Source organism: Microplitis demolitor, chromosome 1 (genome assembly GCF_026212275.2).
Source record: "Microplitis demolitor isolate Queensland-Clemson2020A chromosome 1, iyMicDemo2.1a, whole genome shotgun sequence".
NCBI lineage: Eukaryota > Metazoa > Arthropoda > Insecta > Hymenoptera > Braconidae > Microplitis > Microplitis demolitor.
In genome coordinates, this window is record NC_068545.1 from 5,631,936 (window position 1) to 5,657,196 (window position 25,261).

Consider the following 25,261-nt stretch of genomic DNA (forward strand, 5'->3'; position numbering starts at 1 on the left):
TACAAAGCAATCGATTTTGCAATTCATTCTCCCACCCCCACTTTAGCAAAACTTTGAACTTTGATTACACTGACACGCAGTAGCGCTACTTGGCGCGAAATTTTAAAATTGAAATTTAATAATTTTATTAAAATTTATTTGTCTCACTAATTATATTAATTAGACTAAAAAGTATACTCCAAATTTCTTATTTTCATCAATAATTTATTAGTTATTCTTATTACTTGCGCGGTAAATTTAAATATTCGAAAAATAACTTATTAGAAATGGGAGAAAAATTTAAAATATTTAAAAAAAAAAATACTCAAGTGTTTCGTGCAAAATCATGCTGCTACTACGCTGCACTTGCACGGTCAGCTGCTAAGCTGCAGAGCATTTCGGAATGCACTCTTTCTCTACTTATTTATAATTTTAAATTTGTCTGATATCTGCTACATTCACACTCGTTAAATTATAAAAAAAATATTTTAAAAAATTGCACCTGTAGTTTTTTAACTTTCCTACATGTACATTTTTTTTTTTTTTTAAATTGAATTGTTGAAAAAAAATTTGAAAATCGTTAATTGTTTGGTAACTTCAAGATCATGTAAAATCTCCATATCGAATCCTATTCTGGTCAGTGTAGATTTCACCCAAATACTTTTCCATGAAACAAAAAATTGCCGAATCATATACAGCAAAAGTGGCAGAATCCTGAAGTCAAAAAATGCAAATTTTTCTATTCGCTGAAACGATAATTCGTCCAAGTAAAATTTTATTCAATTGAAAAGGAGTAAAAATTAAAAAACGCTGAAATTATTAAGAGCGAAATTTACAATTAATCAAAATTATAAAAAATAGACATAGAAATAGAAATAGAATTATATAAAACTTATTTGTCTGATGATCAAAATTACGAATAAAAAATTAAAATCCGCGATGGCCGAGTAGTTGATTAAGGCGTCAAGACAGTGAATTGTTCTCGCGTAGTATTCCTAAAACTTTGTCGCGATTTGGAGTCGATTTCAAGTTAAATTGATTTGAAATCGTATGGCAAACTCGAATTAGTTTTAAAATTTATTCTAGCATATAAAAATATTATTTTTTTTAAACTCCCTCTGAGCATCATAGGAAAATGCTAAAAGAAGTATGAATTTTAAATAACAGATTGCAGTCTATAGGCAATCGCGAAAAAAAAACAGTGGTTACATTTAAAATTTAAATAAATTAAGAAGGAATAGTTGACAGAAATTGGTTTTCTATAAAACATTAAAGTAAAAAATACATCAATGATTTCATAAATTTATAAAAATATTTTCTTTATGCATTATTATCATAACCGACGATAAATTCACATTACAAAAATGTAACAAAAGTGTAGGAATAATAGCAACGGTTGTGATAATTTATTAAATAAATTTTAGTACACTTATAAAAATGATAAAAACATATATAAATATACTAGGAAATCGCTTTAAGTATTGCTTTATGATAGACTATCGTCGTCAATAGTTAACTAATAAAAAATGCACTTAAATGCAATTTCTACTTAAAATTAATTAGTTATAAAAGATTTACATCTGTATTGAGCTGCCCCAAGTCCTTGAAACGGCAATTCGTGACACACGTTTACCAATTGTTTGGACATTAAAACCAATCTTTTGTAATTTTTCATGGTCTAGAATTTTACGACCATCGAATATGTACGCCGGCTTGGTCATTTCTGCGTAGATACGTTCGAAATCCAGTTCCTGGGAATAAATGAATGTTAGCCAATAAAAGAATACGTTTTTCTATACTTGATGAGGTGTACTTACAATAAATTCATCCCATTCTGTACATACGACAATGGCATGAGTATTCTTGGTAGCACTGTATGCATTGCCAAAAACATTAACACGATTTTTAAGGTCATCAATATTTACAGCTGATAAATTATCAATTATCTGAGTTTCTTCTACCTGTAGAACCATAAAAACAAAATTTATAAAGATATATGTTTTGTATTCTAACCTTGTTGAAAGTTTAATAATTACAAATTAAGTAAATAAAATACCTTGGGATCGTAAATGTGAAGAACGGCCCCTTCATCAAGTAGGTTATTGGCCACAGCGATAGCAGGACTTTCTCTAGTGTCTCCAGTATTTTTTTTAAATGCGAACCCTAGTATCGCGATATGTTTATCTGTGACAGTATTGAAAAGACTCTCAATGATTTTGTTCGAGAATCTAGACTTCTGGTACTCGTTCATATTAATCACTTGTTGCCAATAAGCAGCAACTTCTGGTAAATTGAGGCACTCGCATATGTATACAAGATTGAGTAGATCTTTTTGGAAGCAAGAGCCACCAAAACCCACTGAGGCTCGAAGAAAGTTGGAACCAATTCGCGAGTCCAAACCAACGGCTTTCGCCACTTCAGATACATCAGCTCCAGTACCTTCACACACAGCAGACAGTGAATTGATACTGGATATTCGCTGAGCTAAAAATGCATTAGCCGCCAGCTTAGACAGTTCGGAGCTCCACGTGTTGGTGGTAAAGATTTTATCACGTGGAATCCAGTGCTCGTATATATTACAGAGCTCATCAATAGCTTCACGTCCCTTCGAAGAATCTTCACCTCCAATTAAGACACGATCTGGATTCACTAAATTATCAATTGCTGTTCCTTCAGCTAAAAACTCGGGATTTGAAAGTATCTACAACGACAATAAATAAATTAATGATAAGCTTAGCAATTATTATTTTTATTAACAATAAACTAAACAAAATAACAAGCAGTACTTGATAGGAAACCCGTGGCTTATGATTAGCTTGTAAAATATTCATAATACTTTTAGCAGCTTTAACAGGCACCGTGCTTTTTTCTACAATAATTGTATGATCAGTCGCGTCCTTAGCTATCATTCTCGCTGTATTTTCAACGTACTTCAAATCAGCGGCACGGCCTTTACCATTCCCAAATGTCTTGGTCGGTGTATTTACAGATATAAAAATTAAATCAGCTTCCTGTATCGCAGCTTCAATGTCCGTTGAGAAGAATAAATTTTTTCCTCGGCATTTTTTCACCACTTCATCCAGACCCGGTTCATAAATCGGCAGTTTCTCCGAGTTCCACTGAGCTATCTTCTCTTTGCTTTTATCAACAACCGTCACACGGATATCAGGACACTTTAATGCTATTACACTACATGTTGGTCCACCTACATACCCAGCACCAATGCCGCAAATTTTTTTTATTGTCATTTTTATGTCTGAAACATCAAAATCATTATCAAATATCTCCAATAAATAAATTTCCAATTAAAATCACTAGAAAAAAAATTAACATTTAAATAAAATAAAATTATTAAAATAATTATATACTTACTCAAATCAGATCCAACGTCGTTTTAAAATTTTTTTATCAGTCAAGTCGGCTGATAAATTACTAATGTCTCCATCTGACAGTACTCAATTATTTATATCATTAAATGTTTATACATAAACAAATAATGAAAGTAAGTAATGTCAGTTAAAGTTTTCTTTTCATTGATAATTTTAATTATTTCCAAATGATTTATTACGTTCATCATTTGTACCCAACCACCTTGATAGCCAGTTGAGCTCAACCAACAGTCAAATTGCGCATAAATTTGACGTAAATTCAAAACTGCTATTTGACGTCTGTGGGACATCAAAGTTTGAGACGCAAAAAACGACGTCAATAAATGACGTCAACAAGACCTCAACTAGAGAGAAATAAGACGGTAAAATCGAATCTAAACAATTTAGGTCAATTTGAGCTATTACTGCAGTCAAATTTTGCTGCTCAATTTTTGACGTCTCGAGTACGTCAAATAGAAGCTTTAATCTGACGTCAAATTTACGCGCAATTTGACTAGTGGTTGAGCTCAACTGGCTATCGGGGTCAATTCAAGAATCAAAAAGCAAAAAATATCTCTCTAGTTGAGGTCTTGTTGACGTCGTTTTTTGCGTCTCAAATTTTTATGTCCCGCAGACGTCAAATAGCAGCTTTAAACTTACGTCACATTTATGTGAAACTAGACGTCAAAGAGAGCTCAAAAGTTGACATTGAAATTTTTTATGTGTACCGTACGTCACTGAGGCGGCAGAAGTTTCAGCTCAAAAATTGCGCTGAAACTCTGGTTATCTGGGCAATTGGACAAACTTTTGTTTATTCTGACGGCGTTGGAAATTGGAGTAAATAAAATACTTGTCTAGGATACAAATCCACATTTGCAAAGAAAAACGGCACATGGTCATACTTTATCTGTCAACAATAATAAAACTGGCATATGTGACCTGATTCCTGAACACTTGATTTTATTACTTTTTAAAATTAAAAGCAAATAAAAATACACTACTTGGAACGTCAACTGATGCAAGTTTGTAGTGCAAAAAGAACAAACAAAACAGCAATCTCGAAGGTTGCTTTAAAAAAAAAAAAGCAAAAATTTTCAAGTTTTCCTTACATTAATTTTTATTTGTACATACATTTCATTGCATAAATCATTGATATCAATATTTATTTTTTTGTAATTGCTTAAGTAATCAGATACTGGTCAGCAAACTTTATTGAAATATTTATTTTATTTTTTTTGTTATTATTGTTTTGACAACCGGAGATCACATCAGCTGGAAATGACATTCCCAGGCGACATTTTTTTGTCACGTCACGAGTCTCGAGGTCATTTCTGAAAATTCGAACGCCAAATGATCGGGATTTGAGAAATTTAAATTCCGTAAATTTTCACAATTCAAAATTCAAATGAAAGTTTATGAGTGTGAATGTAGCATTGATGAAAATCCAATCAACAGTCTTTACGATACAGGATCAGTTATGGTTCTGGTTTGTGATAACTGCTAGTCCACCACTACTTCTATCAGTGCTATGAGTCTTGCTAGGAGCTATAAAAATTTCAATTGAAAAATGTTAAGATAATTGACTACTATTTGTAATTTACTTTTTGATGACACTTGTGTCAAGTCTTTGAACACAGACATAAATTTCTGATAGCTTTGTAAACATTCTGATGTCTTATTGATATTTCAAAAATCAGCTTAAAAACTGATGTCTTATAGGCGTCACAAAGTCAAGTGCTACTTGGGTACAATAAAAATTTAAAAATGCGTATTTATAATGGGAAAATCAGTACGCGCATTTTTTCAATTTCATTATTTTAATTTATTTATTGAAAATTTATAAATAGTTATACGTCTACTTCATTTACACTCATCAAATTATTATTTAACTCAATATCTATTGTGTGAATTTATTTTTATTAAAATTTACTCCATAAAATTTTAATGAGTTTAAATGTAGCAGACACACGACAATTTTTGAATTACATATAAAAAAAAATTAAATAATTGAAATAATAAAATTTTAAAAAATGCGTTTACTGAATTTTAAATCATGTAAACATGCATTTTTTTATTTTCATTTTATAAACATTTTAATTAATTATTTCAAAAATTTTTAAAATTGTCAGATGTCCGCTAACTTTACTATCATAAAATTTAAACAGAAGTAATTTTTAAACTTCTTTTTAGAATAGAAATCTACATTTCAAATTGATGAGCAGACAATTAACAATTTTTTAATTTTTTTTTCAACAATTCAATTAAAAAAAAAAACCAAAAAAAAATGCATATATAGAAAATTAAAAAAACTATAAGTGCAATTTTTTCAAATTTTATTTTGTTTTATAATTTATCATTTAAAAAAAAATTCAAAAACTGTTATACGTCAGCTAACTTCAGTATCATTACATTCACACTCATTTGAAATTGTAAATTTCAAATTACCCGCGTCACGGCGTAAATCAATCGCGCCTTCCACACTCTAGTAATCATTGTTATCGGTAAAGTATTCGAGTATACTTCTGTATGCAATAGTATAAACTATTAATATCAACTATCACTTTTATTATATTACCATTAGTCTAGCAACCAGCATTGAGTGAACAATTCCTGGTTGGTCTCTTTCTTTTTAAAACACTCGTCCCATTAATTGGAATTATTTATGAATCAATAAATTTGTGATCGTGCATTTGCAGTAGTTAATTAATAATTTATCGTGTTCATAAATAACTCATCTCGAATTATTTATATATATTTTTTTAACATTAATTTTAAACTTCACTATAAGTAGTCGAATCAAAAAAATTTCTTATTGGACTACAATCAGAACTTGATTGAACTTAATTTGCACTAGTGGTTATTTATAAAGAGCTAAAATTTATGAAGTGTCTGTGATAAAATACAGGTAAAATTGAACTGTAATTCGAAAAATATTATTTTTGAAATACCAGAATTTAAAATCATATCAAATAATTAGTTGGCGCATTCATTGTTATAAATTATCGGGTACTATCAGTTGGAGACATTAGTAATTTATCAGCCGACTTAACTGATAAAAAAATTTTAAACCAAGTTGGATCTGACCTGACTAAGTATATAATTATTTGAATAATTTTATTTTATTTAAATGTAAATTTTTTTTCTAGTGATTTTAATTGGAAATTTATTTATTGGAGATATTTGATAATGATTTTGATGTTTCAGACATAAAAATGACAATAAAAAAAATTTGCGGCATTGGTGCTGGGTATGTAGGTGGACCAACATGTAGTGTAATAGCATTAAAGTGTCCGGATATCCGTGTGACGGTTGTTGATAAGAGCAAAGAGAAAATAGCTCAGTGGAACTCGGAGAAACTGCCGATTTATGAACCGGGTCTGGATGAAGTGGTCAAAAAATGCCGAGGAAAAAATTTATTTTTCTCAACGGACATTGAAGCTGCGATACAGGAGGCTGATTTAATTTTTATATCTGTAAATACACCGACCAAGACATTTGGGAATGGTAAAGGTCGTGCCGCTGATTTGAAGTACGTTGAAAACACAGCGAGAATGATTGCTGAGGTGGCAACTGATGATAAAATTGTCGTTGAAAAAAGTACGGTGCCTGTGAGAGCTGCTGAAAGTATTATGAATATTTTACGAGCTAATCATAAACCAGGGGTTTCTTATCAGGTATTGCTTGTTTTTTTATTTAGTTTATTGTTAATAAAAATAATAATTGCTAAACTTATCATTAATTTATTTATTGTCGTTGTAGATACTTTCAAATCCCGAGTTTTTAGCTGAAGGAACAGCAATTGACAATTTAGTGAATCCAGATCGTGTCTTAATTGGAGGTGAAGATTCTCCGAAGGGACGTGAAGCTATTGAAAAACTCTGTAATATATACGAGCACTGGATTCCACGTGATAAAATCTTTACCACCAACACGTGGAGCTCCGAACTGTCTAAGCTGGCGGCTAATGCATTTTTGGCTCAGCGAATATCCAGTATCAATTCGCTGTCGGCTGTATGTGAAGCTACTGGAGCTGATGTGTCCGAAGTAGCGAGAGCCGTTGGTTTGGACTCGCGAATTGGTTCCAAATTCCTTCAAGCCTCAGTGGGTTTCGGTGGCTCTTGCTTCCAAAAAGATCTACTCAATCTTGTATACATATGCGAGTGCCTCAATTTACCAGAAGTTGCTGCTTATTGGCAACAAGTAATTGATATGAACGAGTACCAAAAGTCTAGATTCTCGAACAAGATCATTGAGAGTCTTTTTAATACTGTCACAGATAAGCACATCGCGATGCTGGGGTTCGCATTTAAAAAAAATACTGGAGACACTAGAGAAAGTCCTGCTATCGCTGTGGCCAAGAATCTACTTGATGAAGGGGCCATTCTTCACATTTACGATCCCAAGGTATTTTATTTACTTAATTTGTAATTATTAAACTTTCAACAAGGTTAGAATACAAAACATATATCTTAATAAATTTTGTTTTTATGGTTCCACAGGTTGAAGAAACTCAAATAATTGATAATTTATCAGCTGTAGATATCGATGATATTAAAAATCGCGTTAATATTTTTGACAATGCATACAGTGCTACCAAGAACACTCATGCCATTGTCGTATGTACAGAATGGGATGAATTTATTGTAAGTACACCTCATCAAGTGTAGAAAAACGTATTCTTTTATTGGCTAACATTCATTTATTCCCAGGAACTGGATTTTGAACGTATCTACGCAGAAATGACCAAGCCGGCGTACATATTCGATGGTCGTAAAATTTTAGATCATGAAAAATTACAAAAGATTGGTTTCAATGTCCAAACAATTGGTAAACGTGTGTCACGAATCGCCGTTTCAAGAACTTGGGGCAGCCCAACACAGATGTGAATTTTTTTACAACTAATGTATTTCAAGTATTAATCGCATTTAATTGCAGTACTTATTCGTGAACTAATACTGACGACAGTGATTAAAAAGCAATATTTAATGCAATTTTGCACCAGTATTTGAATTTTGATGTATATTTCTGTTATTTTTATCAGTATGTTAATCTTCAATGAACTCATTATTATCATTGTTATTATTAAACATTTGTAATATTTTTATAATATAAATTTATCAATTGGTATTAAATAAACAATCAAATATATTTTTAATTCATATACATTTTTTTTATTTAAATTTCATTAGAGCTGTGTCTCATATTACTGCCGGAATCACTGGCGTCAAAATTTGAAATAAAATTTTTCTTTTTATCTAAACAAATTTTCAAAATAAATTAAGAATTTCTTACTTTATTTTATAAAATTATCTTAGCGGGAAACGTGTTTTCAAAATGGCCGCCTAGAGCGCGCCACTTTCTGGCGCAGGAATTTACATATTTTTCTTTGCTCTCTTTATCTCTGTCTTCGTTAAAAATTAGTAACACCAACAACCCGGCATAAATCTTAAAATTTAGACACAAAAGTGTTTTATTGGTTATGATTTCATTACCGTATGTTTATAATGTATTAATAATTAAATAAACAAATAAATGAATGATGATTGTCGAGTGAATTATTGTTAATTAAATGACCGCTCACTTGTTGAGGATACATTGAATTTATAAATTAAGCAATGAAGCTTTTAAAACCAAACTGGGTGTCTCACGATGGTATTTTTTTAAAAATTAATTTGTCTATAATTCAAATAAATAAATTTAATTATAAAAACTATTTTTACTCCAGATTATCCTATTTTTTCCGTGGATATTCATCCTGATGGCAAGAGATTTGCTACCGGAGGCCAAGGTATTTTTTTTTATCTCTTACAGTAGCTTTCTATTGTAAATAAATGAATTAATAAAATTAAAATTAACAAGGCGGCGATTCTGGGCGAGTTGTAATCTGGAATATGGAGCCAGTGATCAACGAAGCGGCAGAACTGGATCAAAATGTCCCGAAAATGCTTTGTCAACTGGACAACCACTTGGGTAATTATTTCTTAACCTTCCACATGAGTAATAATCCATAAAATAAATAAATAATAAAATTTTAGCCTGTGTCAATTGCGTAAGATGGAGTGCGGGCGGTCTTTTAGCCTCCGGAGGCGACGACAAAGTGATAATGATCTGGAGATTAGCCGGCAGTGGTGGAGGAAGTTCGATATTCGGTGGTAAAGCCAGTGTCGAAAACTGGCGATGCATAGCAACACTAAGATGCCATGAAGGAGACGTGCTGGACCTAGCCTGGGCGCCGCACAATCCCTGGCTAGCATCTGCGTCCGTGGATAACAGTATCATCGTTTGGGACACTTCTAAATTCCCGGCTATCGTGGCTATACTCAAAGGTCACACGGGACTGGTCAAAGGAGTGACGTGGGATCCCGTTGGTAAATATTTGGCCTCACAGTCTGACGATAAGACTTTGAGAGTTTGGAGAACAACAGATTGGAGTGAAGCGACATTGATATCTGATCCTTTTGATGAATGTGGTGGTACAACTCACGTTTTAAGATTATCATGGAGTCCAGATGGACAACATTTAGTATCAGCTCATGCTATGAATGGTGGCGGACCTACTGCTCAAATAATAGAACGTGACGGTTGGACGCATGATAAAGATTTCGTTGGTCATCGAAAAGCTGTTACATGTGTCGTAGGTTTTAATTAATTTAATAATCAAAATTCTAAAAAATTATCACATCTTTGATTATTTATTTTAATTTACAGAGATTTAATAATAATATATTCCATAAAAAACAAGGAGGTTCATCAAAATCACGGGAATATTGTTGTCTGGCGATTGGATCACGAGATCGTTCGCTCTCGGTATGGCTGACGTCATTAAAAAGACCTTTGCTTGTAATAAATGAATTATTCACACACTCCGTACTCGATGCCAGTTGGTCTCCATGTGGTTTGAGATTAGCCGCTTGCTCTTGGGACGGTACCGTAGCTTTTATGGAATTCACCCAACAGGAATTGGGTCGACCGCTAGATCCTGCTGAGCAGGTTAATATTTTTTATTCAGCTTAGTATTCGCACATATTAATACTTAATAAGTATTTATATTTATATTTATATTTATATTTTTTTTATTACAGTGCAGCCTCCATGAACGCATGTACGGTAAATCGTTGGTCCAAGGAGGTTTTACCGTAATGGAGGCGCCGGTTTTACTGAACCTAAAGCCTCCAGCACCGGTTGCTCAAACACCACCCGCTACTCAACCAGTCTCTAATGGTTTTGGATCGACAGCTTCATCATCACCTTCGCCTATAAAAGCTCCTATCAATAAACAAATCGAGACGAGAACTTCCGATGGCCGGAGACGTATCACTCCTATGTTTATTCCCCCACCACCAGATACAATGTAAATATTTTATCAATGGGTTTCGGTGATCGGGATTAATAATTTATGATTATGACTTATTATTTTAGGAATACTATCGGAAGTACTGACGCAACGGTAGCATTAAAAAATACTCCAACATTTACAAGTACATCACAGACTAAAAGTACAATCGTTATAGAAAAACGTGACGACGTTGTCACGCCTAATGTCACTACGATAACTAATATGGCGACGCCATCAACATCAGCACCAGGACTTACGTTAAAGCGTCGCGAACAAACTGCTCCTCGGCAACATCACCATCATCATCACTCGCATAGTCGCAAACCTCGATTGGTGTCCGAAAAACAAGGTGGCCATGTGTTCCCACCATTGAAACCTATGGGTCCATTGTCTCATCAAGCCGCTCACTATGCGGTAACGGTAACAAATAATCAACATCTTGCTCATCTACAAGTTTTTCGAGGCACGGATTCGGAACCGACGTGGAGCCTTTACTTGGGGTACAGTGCAGTCGCTTTGGCTGCGTCCGCTGCTGTTATTGCTGTGGGACTAGAGGACGGAAGTATTCATACCTTTGATCCGACGAAGGGGTCACGGCCTGCGCCACCTTTGGCTCCTCCAGCTCCACTCGCAAAACTCTATGCTGTGGGTAATGCAGTGATGGTGATTTCCTGCTGCGGAGCTGTGCGTGTTTGGGAAATCGGTAGCACCTCGAGATTAATTGTCTCTACTTCTGCTAGTCATTTAGCAGCTTTTGGCGGCTCGTTATTGTCTTGTACTCTGTATAATGGAATGCCACATCTAGGATTTACAAATGCGCGAGCGTATATTTATAATAAAGAAATGGGTAAATTATAATTATTTAAATTTTGTAATTTATTTATTTATATAATTAATTAAAAATGTTTTTTTTTTAGGAACGTGGTTATTAGTTGGAGATAGTCATGATCCAGTTTGGCGTTGGTCAGCGCAAAGCGCGTCAACATTAGCTGGTGGTAGAACACCACGTGGCCCATTGTCATCATTACAAGAAGGATTAAACAGAACTGCGGGTGGTATTATGCCTAGTCCTAGACCGCCACACAATGGCTCCAGTGTTGTTTCATATTTAGAACAGCAATTACTAGCATCAAAAGCTCTTGGTAGTCAACAGGAATATATTCATTGGTTTATGGCTTTAATTACTTTCCTATTAACTCAAGGTAAAAATAAATTCATATCTAGTAGGGGTGTGCTAATATTTCGAACTTACAAATTATTCGGATCGAATCAATCGACTCAGTCGTAATATTCTGATTGAAATCCGATTGGGATCCGATTGAGCTTAATCGGTTTCAATCAGAATCCTGAACCAGGGTGATTCGAACTATGAATGAATCGAAATGTCAAATTCCTCGAATTATTCGCAAGTTTTTAAACTATTCGAAAATTTAAAAATAATTCAAAAATTCTCTTTACAACGACTTAAAATTGTAATACTTTTTCAAATAATTCAAATTTTTGTCAAAGGTAAATAGAGCTTAAAAACGAATCTACGAAAAAATTACTTTTGGTAACTTTGAAAATTGAGCTCTCTATTAAATAAAAATTTAATATTCGAAAATTGACCAGAATTTTCTCGATTCGAAACGAGTAATTTGAAAAGTTACAAACAATTCCCAAACTTCCTATAGTTCTAAAATTGACAAATAATTTGACTTCCGAAAAGTTACAAATAATTCGACAAATTCCGAACTATTTTAAACTTTTCGAATAATTCGAAGATTCGAATTTCGAACCTGATTTGCACACTCCTAACATCTAATAATAGTAATCATTTATATGATTCATTATTTAATTAATTAAAATTTGATAATCAGACGGACTAGAAAAAAGATTAAGAATAATGCTCGATGATCTTATGGGGCCAAGTCACAGCACGGCAGCTAAAAGTACATGGGACCCATCAATTCTTGGTATTAAAAAGCACAAGCTACTGGCGGATGCTTTGGGAGTAATTGGCGGACACTTACGATGGCAGAGATTATATCTTGAGTATTCAGAACAATTAGCAGCGTTCAAAAATTAACAAAATAAATAATAAATCAATTAATTAATTAAAAAGTAAACTATTACTAAAACTAAAACGTAATTAAATCTAAAAAGTCTACAGTGATATTTTTAACTAAGATTACATCAAAGCAATTTATATTTTTATCGTGAATGTAAGTAAAAAAAAAAGAAGAAAAGTAACAGATAAAGAAAAGAAATTTATATAGACAATTATGAATTTACTGTATGAAATTTTTTGATATTGATAATAATAAGTTAAATAATTTATTTTCCAAGGAATTTATCACAATTGATAATAATTTATCCAATTATTCTTCCATCTCTTCCATCCAATGAACTTCCAAAAACTAAATTAAATTAAATTCAAATAAATTTTAGATTATATTCAGAGTTAGTGCTCCACACATTTTTAAATTTTAATAATCTCTATGAATCAAGAGACACGGTAGTATCTCGCGCCAAGTACACGTTTAAACACACATATATGTGTAAAGTGTCATAGCGAGCCTACCATGTCTCTCCCGTAGACCAAACGGAATTAACTCCAATTATTAATTAGTCCAGAGAGAATTCCAAATTTTATCCTGCCCTAGTCATATCTCTACCATCATAACTCATAGTACTAATTTTTGGTACTAGGTCCTGTTAAAACCACTAACACCAATAATATGACGAATCAGAATTACGGTGATGACTGTCATCTACTGTGGTTTTCGGCAATGGGAAGAATTACGGTATTTCATAGTAAGTTGCTGTCTTCTACGGTAAAAGTACTGTAATTTAACGTGAAAAGCCTAAAGTTGACAGAAATTTGACGAAAAGTTCGAGGAAACTTTTGTAAAGTAAACTTTTACTAACAAACTGTGCTATTAAGGCTGTTTTTTTTATGATACTCAAGTTAGCCGACATCTGATAATTTTTGAAATTCTTTAAAAAACATAAATTATGTAAAAAAAAAAAATTTCACAAAATTGCACTTATAGCTTTTTTTAATTTTCTATATGCGCATATTTTTAGTTTTTTTTGTGATTGATTTGTAGGGAAAAAAAATCTGAAATTTGTTAATTGTCTGCAAACTTGACAATCATGGTTTTCTATAGAATTTCTATGGATTTTCTTAGACGGCGATCTTAGTTAAAACTACGACCTTGATGGGTGAAAGAATCCCAGCACATTGATAGTATGGATTTTCGTACACGGTGATAAGTCCTGATTTCCTAAAGAAATTCTATAAAAATCCTTAGAAATTCTTGAATTTACCACTTTCTCTTTGATTTAAAATTTACGCTCAATACGGAAGAAAGTCAATCTATCTTTGGGATCTCGGTGATTGATTATTTGAATCATCGGAAATCTGTTAAATGGGAATCTAACTATTTAGGATTTGAATCAACAATACATCCGTGTAATAGACATCCACTTAAATTTTTTCACTACTCGCTTTTAAAACAAATGTGCGCACCTACATCTGCGCACGCACCAAAATTTCTTCTTTTCAAATAACGCGACCGTTACACTGCCTACAGTGCTGCCACCACAAAATTTAAACTTGCGCATGCGCAGAGTATATTTTTTTAGGAAGAGAAGTAATAACGGTGGGAACAAAAGCCCAATCTCATTCTGGGACAAGTTGTCCCGCACAATATGAAGATGAAGAAAGATCCAGCATAACAGAATCAAAATTATCGAGTACTGTTAAAATATGAATTAATGTCATCCCTAAAACCAAAATGTCTAATTTAAAAATCTTTATGTATGTCTAGATAAAAATATTAACAAAAGGGTTAAGTTTGAAGGTAAAGTATTTCATTTACTCAATGATTTTTATTTATCTGATACTGAAGTTAGCCACCGACTAATAATTTTTGAATTTCGTTTTAAACAATAAGTTATAAAAAAAAATATTTTAAAAAATTTCACCCATAGTTTTTTGAATTTTCTACATGTGCATATTTTTATCTTCTTTTTTTTTTTTTTAAATTAAATGGTTCAAAAAAAATTTTTAAATTGTTCATTGTCTGCTATAGGATCATATTTTTATATATTGTATATATTACTGTTAAAAAGTATCATCAGTTCGCCGTCATGAGTGTGAATATAGTGAATATAGCAGACGTGAGACAATTTATGTTTCAATTAATTTAAATAATTAAATTTAAATAAATGCATATACGGATTTTGCATTTATCTAAATATGCATTTTTGAATTTTTACTCTACTTACATTTTTTTAATTTATTCTAAAATTTAAAAATTAACAATTGTCTATTACATTCATACTCATTCTGCCGTCATATATTTGTTCATATAACTAAAAAAAATTCGCGCCCCACTTTTGCGTAAATGCAAAATTTTATCTTTCGACTCTGTTAATTTCCATTTGTCATTAAATTAAAAGTAAATAATTTAATTGTTTGCATATAAAATAAAATAAAATTAAACAATCAAATTTTTTTTTTATAAGCTCTGATTATTTTTTAATATATAAAAATATATAATGAAGCTTGTGAATTTTATTGATAGCGAAATTACAAATTAAAATGAATAATTATCAATTATAATAATAATTACCTCGTTCATAATTAAATTAATCTGAATCATTTTGAAGGTACACTTAACAATTATATTATTAATTTTTATTATTAATCATAAATAATTGATAAATTATTTATGCAGTAATATTTCGAATAATAGCACCATCGATATATTAATAAATACATAAAATAACATATATTTTTTTTTGATTGTTTACTTTTTAATAAATCATTGATAATTGAAATAAAATATTAACAATCACAAACATTTAAGTAATAAATTAAATACATAAGTTTTGAGTCTGGTCTCCTTGATAATAAGGAGTTTCGTAAAGTAAACAATTAATTCTCTATAATTATGTACAAAATATTTATCCGGCACTTAATATTTATTATATTTAAATTTAAATTTTATAGGAATTTTATTAAGGCGACTTAATTTAAAATTTTAAATTTTAAATAATAAATTATTAATTATGTTATAAATAATTAATAATTTAATTACAGAGGTGGAGGACCATTGGGATATTCGACAACTGGATTAAATGTCCTGGCAATGTTGTTTGAGAGCATACAGCTGTAGTCATCCTCAGCTGTAGGCACCAGAGAAGCAACACCGAGTAATAATAACATCAATGCTTGAATTGGTAAGGAAGCTCTTAATACACGACCTAAGAAACGGTATCCACGCACTAATACCGTTCGATCTCTTTCGTCACCACTGAAACAGATGTATCAATAACATATATTAATTATAATAATTATATCAGTATTTTTTAAAATAATAACACAATCCCTGATTAAGAAAAAGATTTTTTTAAATTTCAATATTTTTTAATCTTTTTGAACTCTCAATAAAAATTAATAAGTTTCAAAGGCAGATTTTCAAACCGGGTTTTAATTTATATTAGTATGTCTATATATTGATTTGACTGATTCAAACAATCGACTATTTTTTTTTTTTCAAGCACACACTCAAAAGTTTCAGTCGGATAAAAGGAGACGTCTGTTTGAATTTGAACCCTTATTTAGTACTAAGTACTCCCTGATTACGGGTTTCTATTTCCCATTTAAATAACATGGGAAAAAAAAACTTAAGCTTGGAATTTTATATCTCAGTATGATGTATCGTACAAAAAAAGTCCGGGATACTTATGCTTTTTTGATAAATTCATCTGTTCAAAAGTTATTTAAGCTTGAAGTCAAATTTATAGTAAATTTCGAGATCTTTTTACTTTCCCAGCGAAACTATCAGACTTATCACAAAATGTCATAGAATCATTTTTGTCGACAATTTTATTCCCTACAAATTATTTCTGATAAAGTTTTTTAAAATTCTGCATAACTTTTTAGTTATTTCCATTTTAATGTCAAGCTTTTAAAAAAAATAGTGTTCTGACCGATTTCAAGATCTTTGCATTAAATGAATAGACATCTAAGTACAAAAAATTAATAGTCATAAAGTTAAAACAGTTGATAAAGTCCCGAAAAGGAAACGTTGTATAATAATTGTTAATGAACATTAAATAACCACGATGATCTCGTTCGATTACCCGTGAGTCATTTGCTGATGTTAAAGAATAGACATGAACCAACATAATCTAAAATTGAGCACTTCCGAATCATTCTAAATCCCTCCATGAATTGAACTTTTACAATTATTCAGCGATTAAAAGTTTTTCAAAAGTATTCAAAAACTTTAATGATTTCAAATTTCCCAAATTTTGCTATAAAATGAGATCCAGCTATTACTTGGTGATTTAAAAGTATTCAAAAGTATTCAAAAAAATATAGTATTTTTGAATTTCTCTAAATCTCTCCATGAATGGAAATTTTAATATTATTTAGCTATTAAAAAAAATTTCAAAGTATTTTAAAATTGTAATATTTTTGAATTCTTCTAAATCTCCGTATAAAATGGAAGTCAATTATCATTAAGTGATTGAAAAGTATTTACAAAATTTATATATTCGAATCATTCCGTCTTTCAACAGTTAGAAAATTCGACTATTATTTAGTGATAAAAAATTATTGTCAAGTATTTAAAAAATTGAATAACTTGAAGTCTCCCCACTTATCGAATAGCGGGTGATTTGAAATATTTAAAAAGATTCAGTGCTCAAAAATTATGAAGATTTAAAGTTGGCAGAATTAAAAAGAATGAAAAAACCTTTTTATCTTTCCAAATCGGTTTTCTTAATCAGGAGTATTAGTAGTGTAAATATTTTTATTTAAAAAAACATTATTTGTATAAATTAATAACAACCCAATAATTGTTATTTCAGTTTGTTAATCAATAAAGTGATTAAAATGTGGATTGAATATAAAAAACATACTCAGTACTGGATGATTGACCGTGTAGGCTGGTTGTCGATGAAGCTCCATCGAGTAGCTATAATTGATAAAAAAAAAAAAAACACAAACCATAAGGTACAAGTGCAAGTGTCGGTGAGTAATCTAATATTTAAAAAAAATTATAATATATTCTACATATGGCAATTTAAAAATAAAATCTGAATTATTTACTATAAATATGATTTAAATTTAAATTCAAATTTAAATCTAAATCTGAATCTAAATCTTATTATTATTAAATGATAATTAGAAAAATTAAATTTATTAATTCAGATTATATTTTTATAAAATATAATTTACCGTGATAACGACAACGGTGCTTCTACAAATGCATTTTAAAATTATTGAATAACTATTTTTTAATAGTTATCAAACACGTACGCGTTATTTTCAGTCTACTTGCTAAATAATTTTTACTTATGTAATAAAACAGTTTAAGCATTTAATTATTAAATGAAAAATAAATTGCGATAGCTTACATCGTTAGAGAGCGAGGCAAGTGATGATGAAGTGGCAGCAAGTCCAACTTCTTTAGGGTCTAATCCAAGAGCTGCGCCGAGTTTCAGTGCATATATTCCTGTTAATCGTCGTAATGATTGCAATCTAAGTTTTAGTTCGTGCAAACGACCACGAATTTCCATACTTTCATCTAATAAATGATGCGCTGACTCTTCAAGTGATACCACTCGCGGTTCGCAACGTTCTAAATCACTCCTCAATTCCCTAAAATAATTATTTTTAAAAAATGACAATAGGTTGAATTATCAATTGATTAATTAGATGTCAATAAATTAATTACCTGAATTTATTGTACTTTGATTTAATGACATCGACATTGTCTGCTAAGTCAATGGGCTCGTTAGCTTGTATAGAGTTTTCAGTTCTCTCTAGCCAGCTGAGTAGTTCTTCAACTATCCGATGAAACTGCTGGTTGCCCATGAGCGCAGACTGCAAAGCAGACTGCCAAGTTCTTGCGGTAGAGCAGACTCGTTCCCATCGCGAGTTAGCGGTTCCCAGTCGGTCGCGTAGCTCCTGAGCGCGCTCAATATCTTCCGTGTGGTCCGCAAGATGCGAGCCGACGATATTCAAACTGATGACAATGCTCTTGTGGCTGTCGAGGTCCAAGAGAAATTCCCGGTGGTCTTGAATAACGTCTTCTAGGTCCTCGATGTTACTCGGCGGGGAATGTTGCTCACTTTGTATACCTTCCGCGTACTCTAACCATTTCTCCAGGCGCCAGAGATCTATGTCCAGTTGCGCCCAGTTACGTCGCGAGCACAGCGGACACGTCAGTCTGCCTTGATCACTGATGAAAAAATATTACTTTTAACTTTTAATTGTTTTGTTCTTTTTCGTCATGCAGTCGCACAGCTTTGTTTATTTTTTTCGATAAAAAAGTCCTTTTATGCGTAAAAATAAATCAAGCGGAACTACATACTTTTAATAAATTAATTAATTAATGTTAAAAGTTTAAAAAAAAAGATGTTAGATAGAGCTAAACTCACTGTTCACATGGAAGAGAGTAAGCGTTGACGAGAGGCGACCTGTCAATGATAAAGATTTCCAAAAGAATTTATTAGTAACGTTCCATCATGCATTTTCCACCATAAAATTGTGATAAAGTAAAACATATCACCAATCATAAAGACAAATAAAGAAATAAAATAAAAGATAAATTAGTAAATCACTGAGTAAAGAGAAAAGAAGTAAACTGACCTTATTTCGCGTATTTGTTGCTCGCGAGCTCGCGCGCGCACAAGTATACTTTCATAACGGCTAGCTAGCTCATTAACTTGGACAGTTTTTGTTACCTCATCATTCAATTTACCATCCTGAGTCAGTAGACCATGTAGATGCTTAGCTAATTCGATGGCTGATTGACAACTTCCGATTAGTTTCGCCTAATAAATAATAATTTAATTGATTAATTAATTAATTAGTGTTTAAATAATTTTATCTCCACAAATAACTTACGATATTTTTAGCTGCTGAAGCGAGTCCAGGGCCAGGAACTGGTTCAGGCGTGACAGCATCCTCCAGTTCCTCGAGTGCGTTGCGACATTCACTCAGAGCTGATTGCAATTCAATCAAATAAGCATCACATGAAGTCATTCTTGTCAGCCTTGGTAGCGTGTCCACTTGAACGGCGCTATCCTGCTCGAACTTCAAAGTTTCCACTTGAACCGCTTCATCAACTTCCATTTTATCATTCGACTCTTCAAACTTAATTTTTAGTGCAGCCACTCGGCTCTTTATGTCCTGCCAAAGCAGCTGGTACTCATCGACGAGTTCTTGGACAGCCGGAACGTCACTCGCTGCGCAATCCTGCATTACTATTAACGCCAGTTCATCAGCGCGTTGCAGAGTCCTGCTCTGTACGGCCAATTCTTTCTCGATCTCCATTATTTGCTGTTGTCTGCGCCTCGTTGATACTTTTTGCTCTAAATGCTGCACTTGAGTTAATTTAACGTCAACTTGAGTAAGCCCAACAACCGCGGAACCGTGGGCTGTTATAAATTCACGATAAGCTTTCTGCTCGCGTTTTAGAGCCGAAATGATTGACTCGGCTCGCGGTTTGAGTGCTTGCCATCGATCTAAAAGTACCCTTACATCAGACGTAAGTGTTTTTAAGTTCTCAGGTTCCAATCCACTTTTAGCGAGCCTACTGTAGCTTTGCTCGAGAATCATCAGCGCGGGTTTATGCGCATCTAAATCTTTTAAAATCCTTCTGGTCTTTGTTAGCATTTGCTCACTGTCTTCTTTACTCGTCTTATCTAAGCCTCCTTCCAATGCCAACAATTCCACTTCAGTATCCGCAATCCATTGCTCTTGTTCTTGCTTAACTTTATCCAACTCCTGGACTAGTTTCCAGGCCATTATTATTTTACGTTTACGATCAGCGGATCTTACACACGTTGACTTCCATCGTTTCTCTAGACCCTTCATTCCAGTTTTTATTGGATCAGTATTGAATGAGGCCTTCCAAGCATCGCAGTCGTTCAATAATATTTCACAAAGATTAAGTACTTCTCCAATTTTACCGCTCTCGGCTTCAATAGTTTTCTGAAGCATCTCATGATCCTCCAATTTCTTGTCAATCGTACTCTGGGCCTTTGATTCAATAATAAATGCCTCCGTGAGTTGGAGCTCAACTTTACCCAGCCATCCCCGGATTTCCGCGATACTTTTCTCCAGCAAGTTCATCGTCTGCATCAAATCCAGCAGCTTTGTTGTTCTAGCTTTGCCGGCATTCATAAGTCGCGCCCACCTCTCATCGATGTCATCCAGGGACTTTTTAATCAGCACTTTATCCTCAGCATCCGCGATGTCAATCAATTCTTGGCCCGTTGAATGCAGCCACTCTAGCTCTCGTTGTTTGAGAGCCATCTCAGCATGTAGCTCGCCTTCCAGTCGTTTCAAAGCTTCTTCAGGCTCTTCTAGGGTGGTCGCGTCACAGCTATTGATCCGTGTCTCTGCATCAGTAACCCAGACAAAGAAACGCGTCAACCTTTTGTCCCACTTGCCTCTCAAACTCAACCGCTCTCCCAGTTTGTAAACCAACAGTGCGAGCTGATGTTCGAGATCTCCATGTTGCTGCCAAAGCAACGAGTTATGTTGGTTCAAACTCTTCATGTCCGAAGGGGAAAGACACTCGCGAAGCTGCTCAGTGGTAACTCCAAGGGCTTCTAACTGACTAGGGGCATCGTTAAGCTTCGCCCTCAGCTGATTCAACGAATCCAATTGTTGTTTAACATACAGTAAATTACTAGACGTATTATGGAACGCAGCGCTTATTGTTTTACTTATTTCTTGGAAGGTTTTGCTAACAACAGCAGTCTGTTCAACATGTTGTTCATTTAATTTACGTATCCTTAATACAAAATCGCGCCAAGTTTCCAAACTAGCCCGTAAATTTGTTATTCTTTGAGTGTTTGCCGCGTGTTCCATGCGAATTGAAACAGCCAGCGCTTCTTCGCATTCGACTAACAACGATTCCTGCTGTACAGACAACGAATTTATTTGCGTTTCTCCAATCGGTAATTTTTCAAGCAGCGATTCTATCTTAGCTATTATTTTATCCAGTCTTCTTATATGAATGAATCTCAACTGTAATCGACTTTTCTCACGCTCGATATCTTTCAGCCATGATAACAATTTGCTCATGTCCGTCTTGTACTTGTCCCAAGCAGCCAAACGATCACGGACAGATGCATGTCTGTCCATAATCTTGGACAACGTTTCATTGTGAAGATTTGTCAGTATATTAAACTGTTCAGCCACCGACAAATCACGTCCCTTCTCAGCCCGTATTGAGAGTATCAGGTGCTGCTGATCAGTCAGCAGATTTTTGTGGACTTCGCACAAGTTTCTGTGCTCTGACAGCCCATTGTAGTCACCCGGCATGTCATTGGACAGAAACTCTTGGACATGTGACAAGTATTCTTGCCACAGGCGTAACGCCGCTGCGACATCTTCTGACCTGACTAGTCTAGCAGACAATCTATGATACTGTTGGAAGGTTTCGCGGAAAACTCGCTGCCATAATTGCAGTACATCAACAACCGAAGTCTCCGTAGTTGTTACCTCAAGTGCGCGGTCTTTTATTGACTGTAATTGTGGCTCGGTACGTGTCAATGCTAGCAAATGATTCCGTAGAAGATTCAATTGTTCTTTAGACTCGCCTTGACCCACTGTTATAAGACTCTGCAATATTATTTATTTAATTATTTATTATTAACTACTTATTGTTACATTGACAATAAAAATTACAAACTAGTATTGAAAATATTCAAGACTATTTAGACGTAATTGCCGCTTAATTATCTTAACAGTTGTATTTGTTTTGTTTATTCACTATTATTTAATCGTTACAAATGTAAAGTTTTAGTTAAGTACGATAGGATACGATGAGAAGGCGTTTAAACACTAGTATTTCACTCAGTTAATCCAACTCTCATTCAGTTTTCTCGGAGAGTTATACAAGTGGATAGTTTTTGGTATCGTGACCAATGTAAATAGCCACGTGTTAGTGGGATCTATAAGTCCTTCGACCTTGACACAACAAATTGTTTCGGAACTACAATTAAAATATATGCCCTCGTGTGCGAGGATGATTGAGTTGTGCCAAGCACCCACTGCGCGTAAAGTACTAACCCTGAAGAGTGATATAAGTAATACCTTACTCATGTATTTACTTTACTCATTTTTTTTTAAATAATATATATACATATACATATATATATTTTTATAAATCCTTGAATTTTTTAAAATTTTCCAATAGCCTTGAATATTAATTTAAAAGAGCCCTCTGGTTAAAATTTAAATTTATTTAAAGTAACATTCAAAATTTAACATATCAATTAATTAACAAATTAATAATTTTAAAAAATATATATTAGTGACGTTATTTGAACATGTGGATGATAAATTAAATTTATTTGACTTTTAAATTAATTTTTAACGCTTTCATTTCCGATGTCACAAGTCTGGCGGCCGGAGAATTAATTTTTTTAGTGACGTCTTAACTGCTGTATTTCAAACATGTCATAGAAATAAAAAAGACGCGCAAGCATTCGAATATATGAAAATACTGTAAAAAACTTTTGGTGTAAAAATGACCCACGATAATTTTTACACAGTATAATCTACTTTTTTACACCATTCCGCGTTACTCGTTATAAGTTTGATTAATAAGCAACAAATGATATTGAAAATTTTAAATTCCCCGCCTAAATTTAATTCGATATTTGGTGTAATTTTTACACAGAGTTTAAAAATTTTTTACTATAAGCTTTAAAAAAATTTTCCGTATTTTGACCAGAGGATTTTCTTTGTATTTAAAAATATGGATTAAGAAGGCATATTTAAAAAAATAATTACCTGCTGTACAGAATCTAAGAAATTTTTAGTTTGACACAAGTCCCCACGTGTCAGCTCTTGATTGAGCGCACGTGCGTCCGCAGTATCCGCGAGTGTTGACAGCGTCTCGCGGACATCCTCAAGCCGGCGGCCCAGTGCCTCGACTTCGCAGTGTAGTGGTCCATTGCTGTCTAGTCCTACGTCTGATGCAATTTGTGCTACCAGACCACGTAACTCTGCCAGACGTTCTTTGTGTTCCGCTAAAGTTTCTTCGCAAACCTGAAGTATAAATAGATTTCATTAAAAATTTATTTCACAAAATCTGTAAAACAGTTAATCCTGCGAGCCAACCCCAAAACTCTTTGAGCTCGAAACAGCATAAAAATTTAATTTAATTTTTGTTTTTCGTTTAATTTGTAAACTACTCGATCGACTTTGAAATCTTATCAGTTTTAAGTTTTGATGAGCCCTTTTGATTACCGATACATTCAAATCGGTTAATTCATTCCCAAGATATCGTCGGACAAAAAAAGTTTACACACACGGCCGGAAGTCCATCCGAAAATAGTCAGAATAATTTCTTAGGTAACGATAACCTCTTTTTTGAAAATTTTGAATTTTCACAGCGGGAAGTTTAAAAAAAAAAATTCCATTTAAATAATAATAATAAAAATATATAAATATATCAACTACTTGGTATTCGCAAAAGATGTTAAAACATCGGGTTAGTATTCTTGGTCATACAGAGATATATTTATAGATCGGTATTTTCTGGTGTGTCTACATGTGAGAATATGTAATTTATCGTTAAATGTATACTGTCTCCCTAATTCCTCTCTAATTCCATACCACACGGAAATAATATTGTTTTATTTAACATAGCACACTTGTATGACATTAACCGGCTACTTATAAAGCTTCAGTTCCAACAATAATAATAATACTAACAAATAAAAAAAAAGATTAGTCTATTGACCGTTCGGATTAAAAAGAACTTACACGAAAAGTTATTTACCATCATGATAATATTTAATTTTAAATTCCTTATCGATCTCTCAATCTTTCGCGGTAAAAAATAATACAAGTAATTTTCCGCGAAAATTATAACACGTGACCTAAATAACTCGAGCACTCTTTATGCAGGCAAATAAAATTTTAAAAATATTACTCGTCACGTATTTACGTAAAAAAAAAAAAAGTAAAATAAATATACCTTGAGTTCTTCTGGTGTGCACATTATCATAGACTTGAAACATTCTTAAAAATATTACAAATCACGACACATATTTTCTCTTAAAAACATTATTCAGTATTACAATGGACAATAGAATAAATATAATATTTATGTGTAAATATATGAAAACTAGGTTTTGAAGGAGACTAAGTAAAACAACATACGAGTAGTTTCACTACTTTGTTTCGCTCAATGTAATTTCGCACATGTGCGCAAGTTAAATGAAAATACCGCGTACTGTTGTAAATATATAGACATAAGTTAAGCTCAGTATAAAATCCCGCTTGCGTACAAATATATACATACACATATATATAAAACAACTATACACGTGCTTACAAATAGTAAATTCAATGAATAGTCTCATCAATCATCCGTTTAATTAAATTAAATTATTACTATTCCTATTACATCTGTCAGTTTGAAAATTCTCAGACACTAATCCACCATAAAATGTCAAATTATTAATATTAATTACTAAGCCACTATAATGTAATTATTAGTAATTAATTAAATGAAAACTATTAGCTAGATTGGCAATATTT

General features: G+C 32.7%; 4 protein-coding genes across 11 annotated transcripts in view; 2 read left to right on the forward strand and 2 right to left on the reverse strand.

Annotated features, from left to right (window-relative positions):
- Positions 1–1,370: 1,370 nt before the first annotated feature.
- On the reverse strand, positions 1,371–3,581 carry LOC103576832 (UDP-glucose 6-dehydrogenase-like). The gene is made up of 5 exons (XM_053738546.1): positions 3,352–3,581; positions 2,766–3,235; positions 2,036–2,680; positions 1,797–1,940; positions 1,371–1,730 (listed from the first exon to the last, which is right to left on the reverse strand). The coding sequence occupies exons 2-5, from the start codon at positions 3,225–3,227 to the stop codon at positions 1,554–1,556; spliced, it is 1,428 nt and encodes a 475-aa protein (XP_053594521.1). The 5' UTR covers positions 3,228–3,235; positions 3,352–3,581; the 3' UTR covers positions 1,371–1,553.
- A 2,326-nt stretch (positions 3,582–5,907) lies between these two features.
- LOC103576825 (UDP-glucose 6-dehydrogenase) lies at positions 5,908–8,503 on the forward strand. 4 transcript variants are annotated; one of them, XM_053738977.1, is made up of 6 exons: positions 5,908–6,252; positions 6,325–6,476; positions 6,552–7,021; positions 7,107–7,751; positions 7,847–7,990; positions 8,057–8,502. In XM_053738977.1, the coding sequence occupies exons 3-6, from the start codon at positions 6,560–6,562 to the stop codon at positions 8,231–8,233; spliced, it is 1,428 nt and encodes a 475-aa protein (XP_053594952.1). In that variant the 5' UTR covers positions 5,908–6,252; positions 6,325–6,476; positions 6,552–6,559; the 3' UTR covers positions 8,234–8,502. The 4 variants fall into 4 exon arrangements, with proteins under 4 accessions (XP_053594952.1, XP_053594957.1, XP_014300367.2 ...); XM_053738982.1 differs by lacking the exon at positions 6,325–6,476 and having other exon boundaries at positions 8,057–8,503; XM_014444881.2 differs by having other exon boundaries at positions 5,908–6,476.
- A 95-nt stretch (positions 8,504–8,598) lies between these two features.
- LOC103576815 (protein HIRA homolog) lies at positions 8,599–13,002 on the forward strand. The gene is made up of 9 exons (XM_008557211.3): positions 8,599–8,999; positions 9,073–9,135; positions 9,207–9,317; positions 9,383–9,981; positions 10,056–10,337; positions 10,430–10,698; positions 10,767–11,530; positions 11,601–11,885; positions 12,543–13,002. The coding sequence occupies exons 1-9, from the start codon at positions 8,963–8,965 to the stop codon at positions 12,749–12,751; spliced, it is 2,619 nt and encodes an 872-aa protein (XP_008555433.1). The 5' UTR covers positions 8,599–8,962; the 3' UTR covers positions 12,752–13,002.
- Positions 13,003–15,321: 2,319 nt separating this feature from the next.
- Positions 15,322–25,261, reverse strand: part of LOC103576792 (muscle-specific protein 300 kDa) — a 79,083-nt gene continuing 69,143 nt past the window's right edge. For 4 of the 5 annotated variants that reach the window (XM_053741212.1, XM_053741217.1, XM_053741211.1 and 1 more), the window contains 8 exons: positions 23,504–23,761; positions 19,598–22,327; positions 19,340–19,524; positions 19,129–19,167; positions 18,423–18,929; positions 18,103–18,346; positions 17,605–17,660; positions 15,322–15,989 (listed from right to left, as the gene is read on the reverse strand). In XM_053741212.1, coding sequence (XP_053597187.1) covers positions 15,770–15,989; positions 17,605–17,660; positions 18,103–18,346; positions 18,423–18,929; positions 19,129–19,167; positions 19,340–19,524; positions 19,598–22,327; positions 23,504–23,761 — 4,239 coding nt within the window. In that variant the 3' untranslated portion in view covers positions 15,322–15,769. The remainder of the gene's footprint in view (positions 15,990–17,604; positions 17,661–18,102; positions 18,347–18,422; positions 18,930–19,128; positions 19,168–19,339; positions 19,525–19,597; positions 22,328–23,503; positions 23,762–25,261) is intronic. The other variant, XM_053741210.1, reaches the window with a different exon arrangement.

What these genes read in the sequence shown, in the direction of transcription:
- LOC103576832 (XM_053738546.1), bottom strand. Translation starts at nt 3,227, where the DNA reads ATGACAATAAAAAAAATTTGCGGCATTGGTGCTGGGTATGTAGGTGGA. An exon ending in AGCCACGGGTTTCCTATCAA is followed by an intron (nt 2,681 to 2,765) that starts GTACTGCTTGTT and finishes TTGTCGTTGTAG; the next exon opens with ATACTTTCAAATCCCGAGTT. An exon ending in CAGAATGGGATGAATTTATT is followed by an intron (nt 1,731 to 1,796) that starts GTAAGTACACCT and finishes ATTTATTCCCAG; the next exon opens with GAACTGGATTTCGAACGTAT.
- LOC103576825 (XM_053738982.1), top strand. Translation starts at nt 6,560, where the DNA reads ATGACAATAAAAAAAATTTGCGGCATTGGTGCTGGGTATGTAGGTGGA. An exon ending in TTCACATTTACGATCCCAAG is followed by an intron (nt 7,752 to 7,846) that starts GTATTTTATTTA and finishes ATGGTTCCACAG; the next exon opens with GTTGAAGAAACTCAAATAAT. An exon ending in CAGAATGGGATGAATTTATT is followed by an intron (nt 7,991 to 8,056) that starts GTAAGTACACCT and finishes ATTTATTCCCAG; the next exon opens with GAACTGGATTTTGAACGTAT.
- LOC103576815 (XM_008557211.3), top strand. Translation starts at nt 8,963, where the DNA reads ATGAAGCTTTTAAAACCAAACTGGGTGTCTCACGATG. An exon ending in ATTTGCTACCGGAGGCCAAG is followed by an intron (nt 9,136 to 9,206) that starts GTATTTTTTTTT and finishes AAAATTAACAAG; the next exon opens with GCGGCGATTCTGGGCGAGTT. An exon ending in TACTTTCCTATTAACTCAAG is followed by an intron (nt 11,886 to 12,542) that starts GTAAAAATAAAT and finishes TTTGATAATCAG; the next exon opens with ACGGACTAGAAAAAAGATTA.